Source organism: Galleria mellonella, unplaced genomic scaffold, assembly GCF_026898425.1.
Source record: "Galleria mellonella isolate WM207_F2 unplaced genomic scaffold, CSIRO_AGI_GalMel_v1 utg103, whole genome shotgun sequence".
Lineage (NCBI taxonomy): Eukaryota > Metazoa > Arthropoda > Insecta > Lepidoptera > Pyralidae > Galleria > Galleria mellonella.
Window position 1 is genome coordinate 1,325,001 of NW_026441966.1, and position 18,578 is coordinate 1,343,578.

General features: G+C 34.2%; 1 protein-coding gene across 1 annotated transcript in view; it reads left to right on the forward strand.

Annotated features, from left to right (window-relative positions):
* LOC113513332 (disintegrin and metalloproteinase domain-containing protein 22) overlaps nt 1-18,578 on the forward strand; it is a 747,642-nt gene that overhangs the window by 232,386 nt on the left and 496,678 nt on the right. The window contains exon 4 of the mRNA XM_052903078.1: nt 17,447-17,581. Within this exon, the coding sequence (XP_052759038.1) occupies nt 17,447-17,581 (135 nt within the window). The remainder of the gene's footprint in view (nt 1-17,446; nt 17,582-18,578) is intronic.

The following is an 18,578-nucleotide window of genomic DNA, read 5'->3' on the forward strand; positions in this document are numbered from 1 at the left end:
TACAGAGGAATAACACCTGAGTCTTCAGGAATGACAACGCATGGGGGGTATCAGTCTTCAGGAATGACAACGCATGGGGGGTATCATGGGCGAAACAGTACCATATACTCTGTTATGTCCATGGTACTGCTCATGTCTATAGCCGACGGTTACCACTTTCCATCAGGTGGGCCGTCAGCTTGTTTGCCATTCAGCAAGTTGCAAAAAAAAAAACACAAATAACAACAGATTTTTGTTTAAAACGAAATAAAATTGTATGTTAATATACGTCTAGATTTTCAATAAAACAAAAAATTTCACCCAAACGTATTTACGAAATATTGAACATTCGTTTGCTCTATTTTATTATATTTGAAGTAATATTTATATACAATACTATCTTAAAAGTAAGGGTAAGTGATATATTGCAATATGTATATATTGGTTTTTGTAATATCTATATACTCAATGACGAATAAGTATATTAAATAGCAGTTATTCGATTTATAATAACGAAATGAAGTAAACGATCAAAATAGGTGATGTCCTTTTATTCCGTCATCAAAATCCAAAAGTACCCAATATATAGGTATTGGTACCGATATAAATCGCGCCTATTAAAAAGCTGCTCATGATTTAAACACAGTGTGTCATTTAATAAACTTTACTCAGTCAATCAATAAGCAAAATGCCACCAAACCGCCGAGTGATGGAGTCCGGGATTCAACGTAGGCGTCACTTCCGCCATCGTTCTACAATTTCCCTCCAACACCTTTCTTGCAAAGTGATTCTATGTACCTCGAATTAGCATTTGTTTCCAACGATCAAAACTGTGTTAAAATTAACGGTATTGTTTAAAATAATAATTGCTGTAACTGGCAATCTCTAATTTACTCCAAGACGATTCAAAAGGTTATTAAATAGAAAGTCCCTAATTGAAATTCTCTTGTAGGTACATGAAATTACATGGAAGGCTTGCAAGTTTTAATCATTGTCTTTCAAATAGATTTTGGGGTCATTTTCAATAGACTTCCGCTTCGTGTCAGAAGTTAGGAGGTTTCCAATTTGATCAATACTGTACCGGTTTGTGTAATTTGTAGGGATTACTTTTAAGTCCCATATTTAATTCGACATAATTAAAATTATATTTCCCCAGTAGAACAAAATTGCAACATATCTTTTTAAGTACTTAAGAGAATATTCTATCAGTATTGCTGTACCTATACGCTCGCCCTCCCTTAGTCGCCTATTACGACAACCACGGGAAAGGAAAGGAGGCTATTCATGCCAGGACCACACCAACATATACCTTTATAAATAATATTAATTCATCTATGGTACATTAGATACATAAAGTTTTTGCTTAAATGCATTTACTTGTAATTGGGTAACAACATTCTATTACCTAAATAATTTTTCGAAGCTGTATTCATAATTACAAATATTAGAATAGAATTCAATACGAAAACAGATCAAAGGTGAACTGTCAAATGAATAATGACGATATAAATGAATCCAACTAGAATATGATACCAACACTTTCCCTGAAAGTTTCTCAAGCAATTTAAGCTACAAATAAACAGAGTTACAAATGCCGACGTAATGGCGCACATAATAAAGCTTAATTTCGATCCACTTGCCTCCTTATTTATCTTAATAATCCGATTAAAATATTCCTTTTGGTAGCTAAATTAGTTTTAAGCCAGAGAACGAGCGTTAATGACACCAAAGTCATATAATTGGTTAATTATGTAGCTTCAAGTTGTTTAAAAATACATATTTGTAAGGTTGAGTTATAAATCAATAAAAATGGAATTATGTAATGGTTCATTTGCATTTTGGATCTCATTTTATTGCCCTTATATTACTTAACGTATAGCTAAGGATAACTGAGATTTTTTAAGAGATACTGAGAATATTTCTTTACTATCACTGACGTTAGCTGTAACACTATTGTAGGTTCCTTACTCATAGTGTAAAATCTCAGTAAACTACTGAGTTTTCTGAGATTTTACACTATGCTATGAGTATCATACAGTTTTATAATACTCAAATGTCATAGATTAGTATAAAAGGTTTACTATACTTAAAGTACATCATATTCTGTCTCACTCGTATTTCTGACTTAAACCAGCTGAGTTAGCATAGCTACGTTTCGGTTCCGAGGGTAAGAAATGGTAATGAAATTACAGGCTACGTAGATACCTTAATCCTCAGGAATGGCAACATTTAAGGGATCTCATGGGTATTATAGCATATACTGTGATACCCATGGTCAGTTTATACGCGATTGTAATCACTTTCTATTAAGTGAGTCATCAGTTTGTTTGTTATTCTAAGTTGCATAACAAAAAGTATATTATATTAGTATAGATTATATTACCTATTATTTTAATGTAATTTGACAAAAGCCCATTTAATTGGTGAAATAAAAACAAAAAATTCAATAAACAAAGATATTTTTGGTTGTTATTTACATTTATTATTAATTTGTATGTCTGCTGCTCATCTATCTACCATTAAGTTCCTTTCCTTTAGTCTTCTCTTATGACATCCACAGTAAAGGAGAGGGTACAGGGATGGCATATTCTATGACGGAACCATACGGTAAACATATCTACTACTTATAGTAGAAATAAATACTATGGGATAATTATATGAGTTCATACGTCTTATGACGTTTTACATAAACGTGTATAAAATGTTGAAAATCTCAGAGATCTCTTTGGTACGTTTCGTTTCACACGATCTCCAAGTGCACCACTAAGAAAGCAATCCTCTTAGTACCATTTCACCCGTTTTGTAGCTCCACACAAGATCTCAGGGCGTAAGCTTATTAAAGATGTCTCCAACAAAGATTGCTTTAATTCTGTAAATGGCTGGGCTTTTCTCTACAACTCGCTCTCATTAAAGTAAACAAACAGTGTGGATATATGGAATTTATTATTTATTACTAAATTAATAACATGTTACGAATATAAAAGTTGAGTAAAAAAATAATCGTAGCGTGCAAGATAACATTGAACAAGTAATTAATAATTTTAACTCAAAAATATTTTCTATAGTTCTCCATCTAAAATAATAATTCTAAATATTTGTATAAATTACAAAAAAATAATCATAAGTTGTAGAATTCTAAATTCTAAATGTAATATAGTTTTTATGACAGTAAATAAACGTTTACTTTCTGTTGTAATTTTATTATTTTATAAATTTAATAATACATTTAACCTCAAAATAAAAGGTTAACTGGTAGAGAATGCTACTACATTAAATCTGCCTTTTGTACCGTACTTTATTTTGGTCAATAAAGTTATTTTAATTAATAAATAAAATTGTATTTGATTATGCTGTAAGAAATATAACTCTTTTATTTTAATTTTATCATAGTTATGTTAAATTTCATTTGAAATGAATTGATATTAAATTAAGAATTCTAAATCTTAAAATAATTCTAATTCTAATAGCGTGAATATGACTAAAAATTAATTTGTATTCAACTGTCAAGATGTGACGTTCATAGTGTTATAATTATTAAGAAACTGAATTCTTAATATTCTCATTTACTTCAGAAATGCTGTAAGTATTTGACTACTTAATTCAATTATGTTACAACTTAGTACCAACATTGAAATTAAGTGTATGAGAAAGTTGAGCCGTTTAGTTCTTGCTTACTAAGTTATAATTAAATATACAATTAAGAGATAAAAGTAATTTCAAGAGGGAGCTGTTTTATCCAAGTGGATTACTTTATTCAGTTTCATACCTTTTCAAACAACTATAAAAAGGAGGAAATTTTTAATTAGACCACTTTATTTGGATGTGTGTTACTGTGTCTGTTATGAATCGATATTGGTGATTCTTTTTTTAAATAATAGTAGAGTTTTTCCATATATTACACGTAAGCGCTTTGGTAGGGATCGATTATTTTATAAGAAAAGTTTTTTTAATACTAACTCCTAATTATAATTGTCGTGTGGTCCCGCCATAAAAAAGGGCTACCTCTTTCTTAGCCGTAAGTGTCGTAAGAGGCGACTAAGGAAACTAAAAGGTCGAGGGATGGGCAGCAGCGTCTCTTTTAAATCACTAAAAGTCTAACTGCGATTGCTAACCTGCTTGCCAAGCGTGGCAACTACTGGCAAGAATTCATAAGGGGGAGGCCTATGTTTAGCAATGGACAGTAAACAGCTGGTATGATGATGGTATGATGAATAATAATAAGGCTTTTAGTACTTAAATCAGACAAATAACAATTGAATTATATTTTAATAATAAAATTTAATTATTGCCCGTTAAAAATGTTTTAACCCACGTAATAATAATACTGACAAAACTCGAAGGACATGAAGAGAATCCGGAAAAACATGCGAAACAGTACCGCAGACATATTCCCTTGGTTGCCTGCGAATGTCGAATATTTTGAATGGAAATTTTAGACTCTTACAATTTTCAATATAATCCTTCAATATGATAATAATTATTAAATTCTTTTTTAATAATTTAAACATAAAACTGTACTAATAATTTTACTTTTATTAAATATAATAGATAATATCAAAATGAGACAGAAGTAAGAACTTTTGATTAAATAAAAAATAAACGAAATCAGTTTAAAATTACCTATTTTATTTTTTATTTATTTATTTATTTAATTCAGCCAATCAAAAAACTGTTGAAACAGACGGTAGTCTTCTTCTGGAAATTGTTCAGCAAAGCCTCACTTGCGTACATAATAAAAGCATCTAAGAAATGTATTTGTATAGTTAATTAACCAATTTATATACGGATAAAAGGTTATACTTAAATTAACAACGCACGGGAACGTACAAAGTGACTCCAAATGTTACCGATAATCATTGACTACTCAATAGAAGGGAACGGAGTGCCATTGTTTCTGGAAATGTAAAGAGAACATAATTATAGATAACTGAATATTAATAGCTATTCTAACGCTATCGAGGGCGTCCTGCAGTAATACGAAGCTTAATAAACGTCACAAAATGGCGCCATCGAAACGAGCGGTGGCTTAGCGCGCGAATATTGTATTTGATTTTTTTTTTTTTTTTCACTGAATAGTAGAATGTATGAGTGTATTTGCATAGTGCCAAAGGTTTAAAATAGGCCGAGATAATAATGACGTTATACAAAAACTAAACTAAAGAAATGAGATATTTATTTATTTATTTATTCACTAGTACATATATGTGTACATGGCGGACTTAATGCTAAAAGCATTCTCTCCCAGTCAACCGTAGGGAAGTGTCAGAATACTCGAATGCGGTACTACTAATTATTGATATATGTACATACTAAAATTACATATATAAACGAATAAATATATATAAATAATAAATATACTTACACATATATAACATATACTATATTATACACGGAATTAAGAATAATAAAAAGTACTTACTGCTCGATTAATGTAAAAAAGGGAGCATGAATGTTTTTTTTAAAGATGGTTTAGTCGGTCGTCAATCGTTAAACTTTTTTTTAATAGATGACTATGGAATGGCATTTCCGCCTGCGGTAACAGTAAATGCTGGTGGGGCACCAGTGAGGGATGATAGGTGAGAATGAAAAGGCAGGTCAATTAGTTGTTATCTAGAATTCAGCACGATAGTTTGTTTTTTTTTTTGGTTTTATACAACTTAAAATGGCAAACAAGCTGACGGCCCACCTGATGGAAAGTGGTAACTGTCGCTTATAGACATGAGCAGTACCGTGGACATAACAGAGTATACTGTTTCGCCCATGATACCCCCTATGCGTTGCCATTCCTGAGGACTCAGATGTTATTTCTCTGTACCCTGTAAATTCACGCCATATCCCATCCTTCAAACCGAAACACAGTCATACAAACACAACTGCTTTACGGTTGAAACACGAATGGGACAGAGGTACCTAAGCAAATGACTTTTGTACAAAGTCTCCCTCTGGTTTCTAGGAAGCCCAGTGGAGGTGGACCTGATATTCTATCAGCTTGCTTCATATTGCTTCCAATGTGATTGGTAGTCCGCAATAGCAGTAATCCCTTCTCCCTCAAAGTCGTTAAACTTGAAGAGATGAGTCCTGAGTCAAGTTTAAATTGGCCAGTATGTACCCAAGTTAGCTTTGATGGTATGGTATATATTTCACCAGCATTGATATTCAAAGTAACATACCTGATTATACATTTCCTCACACACTCCTTCACGAAAGTATAAATTTATAATTTAATATAAAACTTAGAAGGCATGAAACACCTTCAAGCTGCAAACAGCATTACGAGTACGCCATCTCGCGCGTGTGACAAACAAGATTTATCTTTTGAAACAAAACAACGAATTGCAAACGAATCTAATTTCGCAAATGCCTTCATGAGGTTGTTTGAACATGCTATGAGCAGTGCTCACTAATAACTCGAAGTATATGCACAGTTTGTTTAGAATGTTGGCTTGAAATCAGTACAACTTCGTTGCTTGATTGTAATGTAATTAAAGGTTATTGATATACGAAGTTTTAGGTGGTAACGAATTATGGAAACGAATTACGAATTTTTAGGTGGTAAACATTTTTTTACAAATGAAGAGGTCACAGCCGCCGTGGATGCTTATTTCGAGGAGTTAGACGAAGATTTTTTTAAAACGGGTATCGAAGCCTTACCGGGTCGATGGAAAAAGTGTTTTGAGCTCGGAGGAGGGTATGTTGAAATATAAAAATAAACTCAAAATCGTGTGGTTTCATTAAGTATGTTAGGCTAAGAACTTTTCAAATGACCCTCGTACTATATCTATGGTAATTTGGTAAAAATATATTTTTGATTACATCAGCGATTAACTGTCCACTGATGAACATAGTTGTACTCTATTGAGGTTTTTTTAGTGGTTGTAACGTTTGGCAGGCGAGTTGGTAACCGCAGTTTAGTTTTGGTGATGTTCCGAGAAGGTCGCTGATATCAATCTCTTGACCATCAAGTTCAAGTGGTCCATTCGTGTTTCTACCGTGAAGCAACTGTGTTTGCATGGCTGTGTTTCGGTTTGAAGGGTGGGATATGGTGTGAATTTACTGGGTACCGAGGAATAACACCTGAGTCCTCAGGAATGGCAACGCATGGGTGGTATCATGGGCGAAACAGTATACTCTGTTATGTCCATGGTACTGCTCATGTCTATAGGCGACGGTTACCACTTAACATCAGGTGGATCGTCAGCTTGTTTGCCATACTAAGTTGTATAAAAAAAATTATAAACTTAAAAGTAAATTTCGAGTCAAAGATGAACGCATTTAAAATGTATGAAATCGTAATGCCCAATTTAAATCATCTTTGTCCAAATAGACTTATTATTAGAAGTATTTTAAATCATATTTTTTTTTATCTACTGCAGGATTCCGAAGGTTGTTACTATTGAGAAAAGACCGCAAGAAATTCAACAGTTACTCTTTTAAATCTCTGTCAACATTTTGTGTATTTATTTAAATGGAATATCTATAATGGAGGTGCATTAAACTTTAATTGGTAAAATGGTGGTAAAACTGGTCAGTAGAACAGTGAGGTGTCATGAAAACAAACTGAAGCCCTATTTAAACGTTGCGTGTAGGATGTTTAAATGTCAAAGTTAGACACAAGGGTTGACATTCAGCTAAATGTCCGCGAGGGATTTGGAAGTGTCAGTTTAAATGAACATGTTACATTACAGAAGTTATATTAACCTTGTATTTAGGTGTTATTCGAGCGAAATATGTGTTAGATTACTTTGGAATTAGTTGCTAGTTTGTTGTTTGTGGTGTTTCTTGAAAAATGGGGCGTTATGTTAATGCGTTCCAATACACGCAGAGATAATGGGTATGTTTGTTAGTTTATATGTTTATAGCTTAGACTATATAGATAGAGTATCTACATACAAATGATTCGAGAAAAGCAGGTCAACTTTTTCATATAATTTTGCGTGATAAATTGTTATGATTGTTTCCTTTATAACTTCTATATTTATTTTGTTTTGTAATTTTTGCATCTTTTTAATGAGTAAAAACTAATTTTATTTATGAAATATAGAAATATAGATACGTTAAAATACATTATTTACGTAAATACATATAACACTGATAGAATAACGAGTCAGATTTTTGAGACTCGACGCTCTGTGTATATAATCTAAGGTCTATAGATATCTTAGGTATTCATATCAGCCGTTAACTGTCCACTGCTGAACATAGGCCTCTCTCATAAGGCGGGGCTTACCAGTAGTTACAACGTTTGGCAGGCGGGTTGGCAACTACAGTTAGACTTTTGTGATGTTCTAAGAGGGACACTGCTGCACATCCTTTAACTATTAAATGACCTTAGTCTGTTAAGATCCAATACTATATCTTAATATAAAATATTTTTTATTCCAAAACCATAAAGTAACAATGTAAATTTTGTATATGGAAACACTGATTAATGTAGCATTGTAACACAGAGATCTGTTTCCATTCCGGCTTCCTCCATCAACTTTCATACGGGTCACTGTGAATTTCTCATTCTTGTAGAATAAATAAATTAATTAAAATAATTTCAGCGCATTTGTTAGTAACAATTTTATTAAATCAACTAACTGTACCATACGATACTGTCTGCTTATAAAAAGAAATAAATAATTAAATTGAGAAATTCAGTTAAAAAAAAAGAAAATAAGGAGAATACGATGAATTTAAAAATTTTAATACAGTTTAATAAGTACATCGTTGTGTTTAGTTACAAATAAATTGGAAATTGTAAGAATAGCCGATTGCTACTTCAAGCGAGAAAATGTTAAACTTTGTTAATAAATATGTACTTTTGTCCTTTACTAGGTGACTTTGAGAGTTAGCTAGATTCTAAGTTCTTTTGTTTCAAATGTAGGTATCAAAGACAAGTAAAGTGTGTTGATAAAATTCATTAAAGGTATTATTTCATAATCAACATTATCAAAATTGAAATCATTCTTTACTGGTTTATCGACAGGTTCATGTTCTTGTTCAAATAAATCAATATAGTTTAATTATCCCAAAACATTGACCAGGGTGCTTGGTACAGGAATTTTCTCTGATTGTCTTCAACTTTGTTTTTGCACCAGTGAAAAAATATATTCCGTTTAGAATGGTCAGCACAGCATCTATCATTATCATTATCATGTCAGGCGGTTACTGTCCTCTGTTGAACATATGTCTTTCTCATAGTCTGCCATAAGAAATAGCATCTACATTCGATGTAATGTGTATAATTTCATCAAGCGTGTCGTTAACTTTTGTTTGCTAATTTGACTAGTAGATTTACTCTGTTTATCATATCAAGTACTTTGCATGGTAGATAGAAAGGATCGACTGATAAAGGCTTCATATACAGATGTCTTGCTATATTCCTTTTTAATTTATTTTATTCGTCTCTAATATCCATGCCAGTTCCAGGTATGTACTTTTGTCTGCTCTGAATATCAGTTTATTTGATCATTATGGGATATGAAAAAAAAAACAATCGGAACAAAATCCACATTATCATTCTGGTATCTAGATTTGATATTACGTAATCTTTTAAAATAATAGTACGCCCCAAAAACATTTCATACAAAAGTATTCGTTCATTAAAACTTGTAGCGAGATCTCCTATCAGTCAAATTATGCGACTTTATCGAGAAATCTGTAATCCTTGGGAATTCATTTAACGTACTTAATCCTAATGACATCAGTACAAAGTTTGGGGTCTTTGTAGAGATCGTAGAATTGGCGTTTTATCGGTATTCGGTCATTCAGTTGTTCACTAATTGGGTGTATCTGAATCACAGACTAACATTTGGAAGGAAACTAAAAGCTATAAAATTCTATTATCTATGCTAGCTACTTCCCGTGGTTTCATTCGTATCTCTGTTTTGAATTTTGCGCAAACCACTATTTTGTTCCGTGCAAAATTTTTGTTTTAATCAAAAGATAATTTTGTAATGAAGGACACTTGTCAGTTTCCAATTATTCTAATCCATAGTTTGAAAAGCAATTTCAACTGAGAGGAATAGACGGACAGATGGATAACAAAGTTTTAAGGGTACCAACTTTACCAGTCGAGGCACGGAACTCTGAAAGCCAAATCACATCAACCATATTTATTACATATACACCTCAACACTTCAGCACCACTAAGTACAAAGGACTGAACTGATCAAAAAGGATTAAAGCTATAGGACATTAGCAGGCGTAACACGTCCACACGCCATTTCTACCCCGAGTTGCTTCTGTGGCACAAACTTTTTGCGGGATCGCATCGCTCACAATTCGACTACTTTTGTTCGCACTAACCTGAATTTGAAAGTTACGGTAACCGAATATAAATAAGTGTGCCGAATGGGAATTTCTATTGATATCCTCTATTTCGTATTTCATTTCGAATTGGATTGATTGTATTGCACAAATTCCACTTCTTATTCATTCGTGTTTCTACTAAAAAGCAGCCGAGTCATTGGCTGCATTTTGATTTGAAATATGATAAATGGTATTTATATTAAAAGAAGGTACAATACCCTAGGCCTGTGTAATGCATAAGGAATATATTACTTTATATATTTGGATGTTTATTGTATACTTCATATATGTAGTAACCACATCCATCAAGAGGCTATGAGTATGTTTGCCATTCCTACTAAAAGAATTGTCATACTGATGTCTTCGTAACTCATATATATGTGAATAGCTATGGGCATAATATATGATGCCCATAATGTCCCTCTTGCATTACCATTCCCAAATGCTAAGGTAGTCATACAAATATAATTGAATTCACAGCAGAATGGAGACATTGGCGCTCATTGTGACTTTTGCACAAAGTCTTCCTTTAGTCTTCTTGATTATCGCACCAAATATACGAGGCTTTTACAAATTAACAGTAAACTTACACGTATATCTTCACAGAAAACAGCGCCGAAAGCACAAATTCGCTTTTATCCGCTTGCTTTAATTGAATACGCCGGTTCTGATGGAGCCAGCGATGCATTTGCAATTTCATTAGTCTGCAAAGTTAGGCTACAAGATCAACACTAGGTCTGGACTCGCACCTGACTTGGGTTTGAGTTTGCAACGAGGATACTGCAGTGAATGCGCGCTCAAACAAATGAAGATTTAGTGGATCTTTTAGTTTTGTGGTGTTAGATAAGATTTCTAAGTTTGTGATTATATTCCTTTAACGAATTTAAAGAGTAGACTTGAAGGAAAAGTAAAAAGCAAATTAGGGAACACCGAGAAATAATTACAGGTGACAGATAAAGGAAACATTAGGTATCATGTCATATAGGGAGGTCAAAAATTTGGCCTGGAAAAAGCTGGTTAAAAGAGAATAGATGAATTAATTGCCCCGACAAAAAGAAACACTCAATGAAAATAAAAAAAAAAACAAAATAATTGGTACTTATAATGTTAGAGTTTAAATTCCATTATCCTTACTTATACCAATATTACAAATGTGAAAGTTTATAAAGATGTTTGGGTATTTGTTAATCACGTTTGTCATATACCATACCCAAGATTAATATTATAAAAGTATATACACAGTTTTTTGAGTTATGTTTGCTTATGTATCTATCGTGTATTTTATTTATGTGTCTATTTTTCTTTCTTTATAGATGATATACAATAAAAAAATATTTAAAATTAAATGTTAATAAAAAACTACTACCTAAGAGAAAATATTTTTACGAGATTTCCTGATTATTCGTGAGTTTGATAAGACTTTTTCTTATACCACAAAGATGGCATAAAAGCATATAGCTCGTCTGGTGGTAAAAGGTCACTGTAGGCTATGGACTAAACAATACTAGGGGTATCACGTGCGCGTCGCCGACCCTGAAGAAACCTAATATAATGAAATATTAACCAATTGATTTCTATATGTGAAAATTCCTAATAAAATTGTTTTATAGATTACAAACTTATCATATCCAGTGAAACCAGGTTGTCTGTAAGAGATTGCTTTTAGCGATAAGGCCGCATTTTGTATATACACATTTTGTATAAATACTCCTTGTATACATCTCTACTGTGCGCAATAAAGAGTTTATTATTATTATTAATTAAAAAAAAAACAATTGCCAAACAAAATTGCATTGTGCATACGATAGAACAAGACTCTGAATGTTGTTATTACATTCTAACGCGCGTATATCGTAATATGGTATCAAATGAGCCTGATTTTTTTGGTTGAAAGTGAAACGAAATCCTTGTTTGACATGTATTTAAATTAATCACCAATATAATTAGAAACGACTGTATGGAAGTCAACCTGATGGAGTACATTTGTAGTAATGGTGCTTCTAATCCCATTAACAGTTCCCTTTCCATTAGCGCACCCGAATTGTATGAAATCAGACATTCAAATATGTATATATTTATGAGACTTAAAATTTGAAGCTTCATGTAATGGAAAATGGTAACCCTGTTCTATAGAGATGAATAGCAGTTTTTTTATGCAATTTAGAATGGCAAACAAGTTGATGACTTACCTAGTAAAAAGTGGTAACTGTCGCCTCTAGACAGGAACAGTACCATGGATATAACAGAGTATACTATGCCGCTCATGATATTCTTCATGTGTTTCTATTCCTGAGCCCTACGCTGTTATACCTCTATATCCTGTAAATTCACTGCCGTATTCCACTCTTCAAACCGTAACACAGCCATACAAACAATTGATTCTTGGCAGAAACACGAATAGTACCTCTCATGTATTACTATTCCTGAGGACTATGATGTAATGCCTCAGTAATTTATTTCCTTAGCCACCTCTGTCGCATTCGTGTTTCAACCGTGAAGCAGTTGTGTTTGCATGGCTGTGTTTCGGTTTGAAGGGTGGGATATGGCAGTGAATTTACAGGGTACAGAGGAATAACACCTAAGTCCTCAGGAATGGCAAAGTATGGAAGGTATCATGGGCGTAACAGTATACTCTGTTATGTCATGTCTATAGGCGACTGTTACTACTTTGCATCAAGTGGGCCGTCAGCTTGTTTGCCATTCTAAGTTGCATAAAAAAATCATGTCATATCTGAAAATTCAAAGCGAAATACATATCTAATCACAGTTGCTTCATATTATAAAGTATTACCGAATGGAAAATCTTTTCCCATCATTGAGCGTGAGCATTTAAGTGGAATGACCTCAATGCCCTGATATTATTTGAAACAATCAGTATCGCGCCCTCAATATCTCAGCTTTTCTTATCGAAATGAACTGTCAGAGAAACGGGTGGTCGACGCGGGGCCATTCATTAAGCGACAATGGGAACACCCTATCCAGGGAAGTGGGGGATAACTGGGCGCAGCGTGTACAGGCTGACAACGAAATTGTTGGTAACCATTTAAGTGAGTATTTACCAGTAAAACTGAACGGATTTCCAAAGAAACAGACTGGAACGGAACTAAAAAAAAGTTCACCTCATTAGCTTTTTGCCGATTACTTCGTATGTATGTACATTTGTTTTCGAAAGTAGAAAAATCATTGAAATACTTATAGAATATTTCTAAATGGTGGATGGAAATCTATATGTACATATATATCATGATGTCAGCATTTAAATGTCCACTGCTGAATATAAGGAGAAAGGGAGGGGGGTTTGCAATAGTTGCCATGCTTGGCAGACGGGTTGGCAACCCGCCGTTAGGTTTGAGTGATGTTTTAAGAGGAACGCTGCTGCCCATCCCTCGATCAATAGTGCAAATCTATCTGCATATTTATAAAATGGTCAAGAAAATCACACGGGAAATAACTGAGACCTTTCCAAAATCTTTTTTCTTTATCTAAAGGTGATTTTTGGCGGAGGGTCGCTTAGCGGATGTTGGTCTAAGTTACAAGTGACTGCATTGAAGGGATATTTTGAAATATATTCAACATATCTCTTCACTGCTGTCGCATGTCATTTTAAATGAAAAATATAATAAGGGTCTTAATTTTTTTATTAAAGATTTTACAGAATAGGTTTATTTATAGAAGTATAGTTTCGTAGTTTATCCAATTAATTAAACCAACTGTAACCAAAAAGAGAGAAAAATAGAAGTCCCAAGAAACTGCGGCCCTTTATTTTTGTTAATACTCTGTCACATTTGATTATAATATTTTTTTTATGCAATTTAGAATGGCAAACAAGCTGATGGCCTACCTGATGGAAAATAGTAACCGTCGCCCATAGACATGAATAGTACCATGGACATAACAGAGTATACTGTTTCGCTCATGATATCCCCCATGCGTTGCCATTCCTGAAGACTCAGGTGTTATCCCTCTGTACCCGTTCTATATTTTTGTAAATATCTTGGTTGTTTGTAGGTTTTTATGTATATGACAATTCTTCAAAATTATTGTTATTATAGGCGGGGTTACCATACCATTTTCACCCATCAAAAAAAAAGTACATAATAACAGAATATAAATAAAGGTAAGGAAAACAAAACGGTATACATTCTTATAACGCCATCTATTATCATTAATCAAAAACTTGTTTAATACTAATCAATATCTGATGAAGTATGGTTTGAGAATGTTATTTAGAGCTTAAAGATCTTTTATGAAAACTCATCGAACCAGTTGAGTATGCACAATAATTAACAAATCTGATTTCTGTAATACTAGCTTCTACATGAGACTTCATCCACGTGACTGAAATATGTTTACAGTTATACATATGTTTACAAATTTCAGTGATTGGTTAAGCCATCAAGGTGCTATAAGGAAGCAAACAAACAATTAAATAAAATAAATTTATTCTCCTAGACACATAGCAACTGTCTCTGTGAAGGCATGTAGTTACTTTTGATCTATCTCAATTTAAGTATGACCAATCACTGTTCGCTTATCACTTACACCGCCACTAGGGGTCGCCAGTAGTGTCCACTTGGGCCCCATAAACTGACAATTCAATTACAAACAACGTAAGGTATCGAATACGAGAAACTTCTATCGAACGAGATTGATTCTTACAATTCTGGAATATTGCCATTTCATTTTTGCATACATGTAAATTCTCCTTACTAATATTATAAATGTGAAAATGAGTTTGTTTGTTACCTTATAGCGCCTTAACTGCTTAACCAGTTACTATGAAATTAGTTATAAACATATTATATATGGAATCCTCTTTCTCCATCTCTTATATCCAAGACTTTGTACAAAAGTCGTTTGCTTGGCCACCTCTGTCCTATTCGTGTTTCTACCGTGAAGCAGTTATATTGGCATGGCTGTGTTTCGATTTGTAGGGTGGGATATGTCAGTGAATTTACAAGGTACAGAGGAATAACACCCGAGTCCTCAGAAATGGCAACGCATGGGGGGTATCGTGGACGAAACAGTATATTCTGTTATGTCCGTGGTACTGCTCATGTCTATAGGCGACGATTACCACTTTCTATCAGATGGGGCGTCAGCTTGTTTGCCATTTTTAATTTCATAAAAAATCAATTGAAGTCGCTGGTTAAAGCTAGTTGTTTGTTATTTTAAGCTATATCCAAAGCATTCAATCCATCTACTGTTTTTTGTGTAAATATAACGCGATACCTTTGCTAATTGTGGACCTATTTTGATGATTATTTTTTTTAATACATGTGGTTTACTCAGATAGGCCATGTACTTCGTACTTTTATCGTAATTATAGGCCACGATATATGTGGAGCTATTTTTAAGTTGTAATTAAATGTCTTAACAGATTTTTATGAAATTTCATTCACGGGTAGACCTTTTTCTGAAATGGTTATTATTTCAGTAAAAAGTCCCAGGGTTAGTTAGCCCATCATGATGAATTGTATTTAGAATTCAGTACGATGGTTTCCAGGTTGGAACACGTCGAGGTCCAATAAGCAATGGGATTGGTAGTCCGCATTACTAACAACCCCTTACCCCCCTGACTACCCCATTACGGATTATAATCGTAAGCATATTTTACATTTTCCATCGAGGCACCGGGCCTTGTTTATTTTTTCCTTGTTTAACTTGCGTTCCTTATAATAGGCTTTTATTGAAAGTCGATATTGTAGTTCCAAACGATCACGTCACTAAGGATCCAACGCAAAAAGGAAATTGGAAAACATAAAAAAATATACCCACTTACTTACCTGTAAATACTTTCGAGCGGTTCTTAGTAAATTATTGAGTGAGCATTATCAAAGAGAGAATTCACGGAATATGATTTGGGGGAGTGGTGAAAATAGCTTTTTCCGAACGAGCAACCGCCAACAATGATCGCCTATTTTCGGTTTTTTATCACCGGCCAGTATTTCTGGTCCGATCGTGTTCACCGCAGAGCAGCAGGTCCACTCTTGAGTTTAATATCAATATCAATATCAATCTAATTTAAAATCAATGAAAATTTTGTACTGCACTCATGAAATAAATTAATTGAATCAGGAATTAAGTTTTTTTTTACACAACTTAGAATGGCCAACAAGCTGACGGTCCACCTGATGGAAAGTGGTAACCGTTGCGACATGAGCAGTATCATGGATATAACAGAGTATACTCTTTGGCCCATGATACCCCCCATGCGTTGTCATTCCTGAAGACTCAGATGTTATTTCTCTGTACCCAGTAAATTTACGCCATATCCCACCCTTCAAAGCCATGCAAACACAACTGCTATACGGTTGAAATACGAATGGGACAGAGGTAGCCAAGCAAACGACTTTTGTACAAAGTCTCCCTCTGGTATAAGTCTATTTTAACAAAGATGAAGGGAGGCAGTGAATGTAAGTGGCTTAGGACCCTTTTTTATGGCAGTCAACGGGGGACACTTATATTCAGCAGTGGATGGATAATGGCTAAGATGATCATCTTCAGCTATTTATCCGTCCACTGCAGCTCCATAAGTCTCCTTCGTTGACTGCCCTAAAGAACGGTCCTGAGCTCCTGCATGCATGGCTCCCTGCGATGGATTTCAGGTGGGGGGTATCATGGGCGAAACAGTATACTCTGTTATGTCCATGGTACAGCTCATGTCTATAGGCGACGGTTACCACTTTCCATCAGGTGGGCCGTCAGCTTGTTTGCCATTCTAAGTTGTATAAAAAAAGGGTCGTCACTCCATCTAATGGGGGGTCTAGTGGGGGTTGAGATGATGATAATGATGAATAAAGATGATTTCTATACTATTTTATTCCATTCTATAAACCTGGTGTGTTATATATGACTGAGTACTAGGAATAATAAGAATGTTCATGTTATAAGGGTTTTTTTTATTTTTTTTTTATGAGTGATAATGGAATGGTAACCCCACTTGCGCTATCGGTGTACACCGGCGGGGCACCAGAGAAAGATGATAGGTGAGGATGAAGCAGACCAGTTAGCCCATCGTGATGAATTCAACAAGAATCCTTCACGATGGTTTCCAGGGGGAACCACGTGGAGGTCGACTTGATAGGGCTATATTGCTAGCAATGGGGCTGTCAAACTCCATTGTTAACAACCCCTTTCCCCCCCATGTAATAAGGGTGTAATGTTACAGGTGAGGGCGAGCGCGGGGGCGAGCGGCGGCGCGGCGCGGGCGCAGCGGTGTCGCGCGGCATGCGGCGCCGCCCGCTGCTGCCGCTGGTGCTGCTAGCGCTGCTGCGCACGCAAGGCCTGCTCGCCGCGTCCGGAGGTAAGCTGTCTAGTGTTTAAACTATTATCGAGCTCTTGGTAATGGGATTGAACGTGTATTTTATGTTGTGTATTTCTTCCCTAATGGGAGACGCGTGACAAATATGTATATATAAAAATAAAACAGGGGCAAAATATATAATTTGTACTTTATTATAATACTAGCTATTGCCCGCGACTTCATCCGCGTTTCCGTCGTTTTTCGTAAAATAAGTAGTCTATGTCCTTCCTCACGGTTCAGTGGTTTTGATATAACAGACACATTTCCCGTCACTGCTCAGCTCCTTTTGATCGTAGCGTGATGAAAAGTATACTATAACCTGCCCAGAAGTATGAAGAATAATTGTACCAAGTTTCGTTAAAATCCATCGAGTAGTTTTTGTTTCTATAACGAACATACAGACAGATAGACAGACAAAAATTTTACTGATTGCATTTTTGTCATCAGTATCGATCACTAATCATCCGCTGATAGTTATTTTGGAAATATATTTCATGTACAGAATTGACCTCTCTACATATTTATTATAAGTATAGATTAGTAATTTTTTTAGTTATAATGAAATAGCAATCTCGCCTGCTTTAACGGTATACGCTGGCAGATTACTAGAATGAAGGAACCATGCTTTGCTCACCATCCTCATGTATTAAGGTAAGGAAGCTATGTGCAATTCCTTTAAAAAGTAAACATTTTACTTAGAAAAAAATGTTGGTAAAAAAATTTTTTTTTAATACTGAGCTTTTCACACTGATTTATAGATAGTGTTCCAAATATATAGTATGGAAAACATACAATTTTTATGATCCATTTATTATAGGAATAATTTAAAATATTGCTTTATAAAAAAAAAAATTAATAAAAGAACTGCAAAACCAGTTATTTTGTTTTAAAAAGTAAACTACTAAATTGATTTTGATAGAATTTCTATAAAACTACTTTGCATAGTATCCTTTCAAACAAAAAATATTTTTCCGGATTTGGCTGACTAATGACGGTA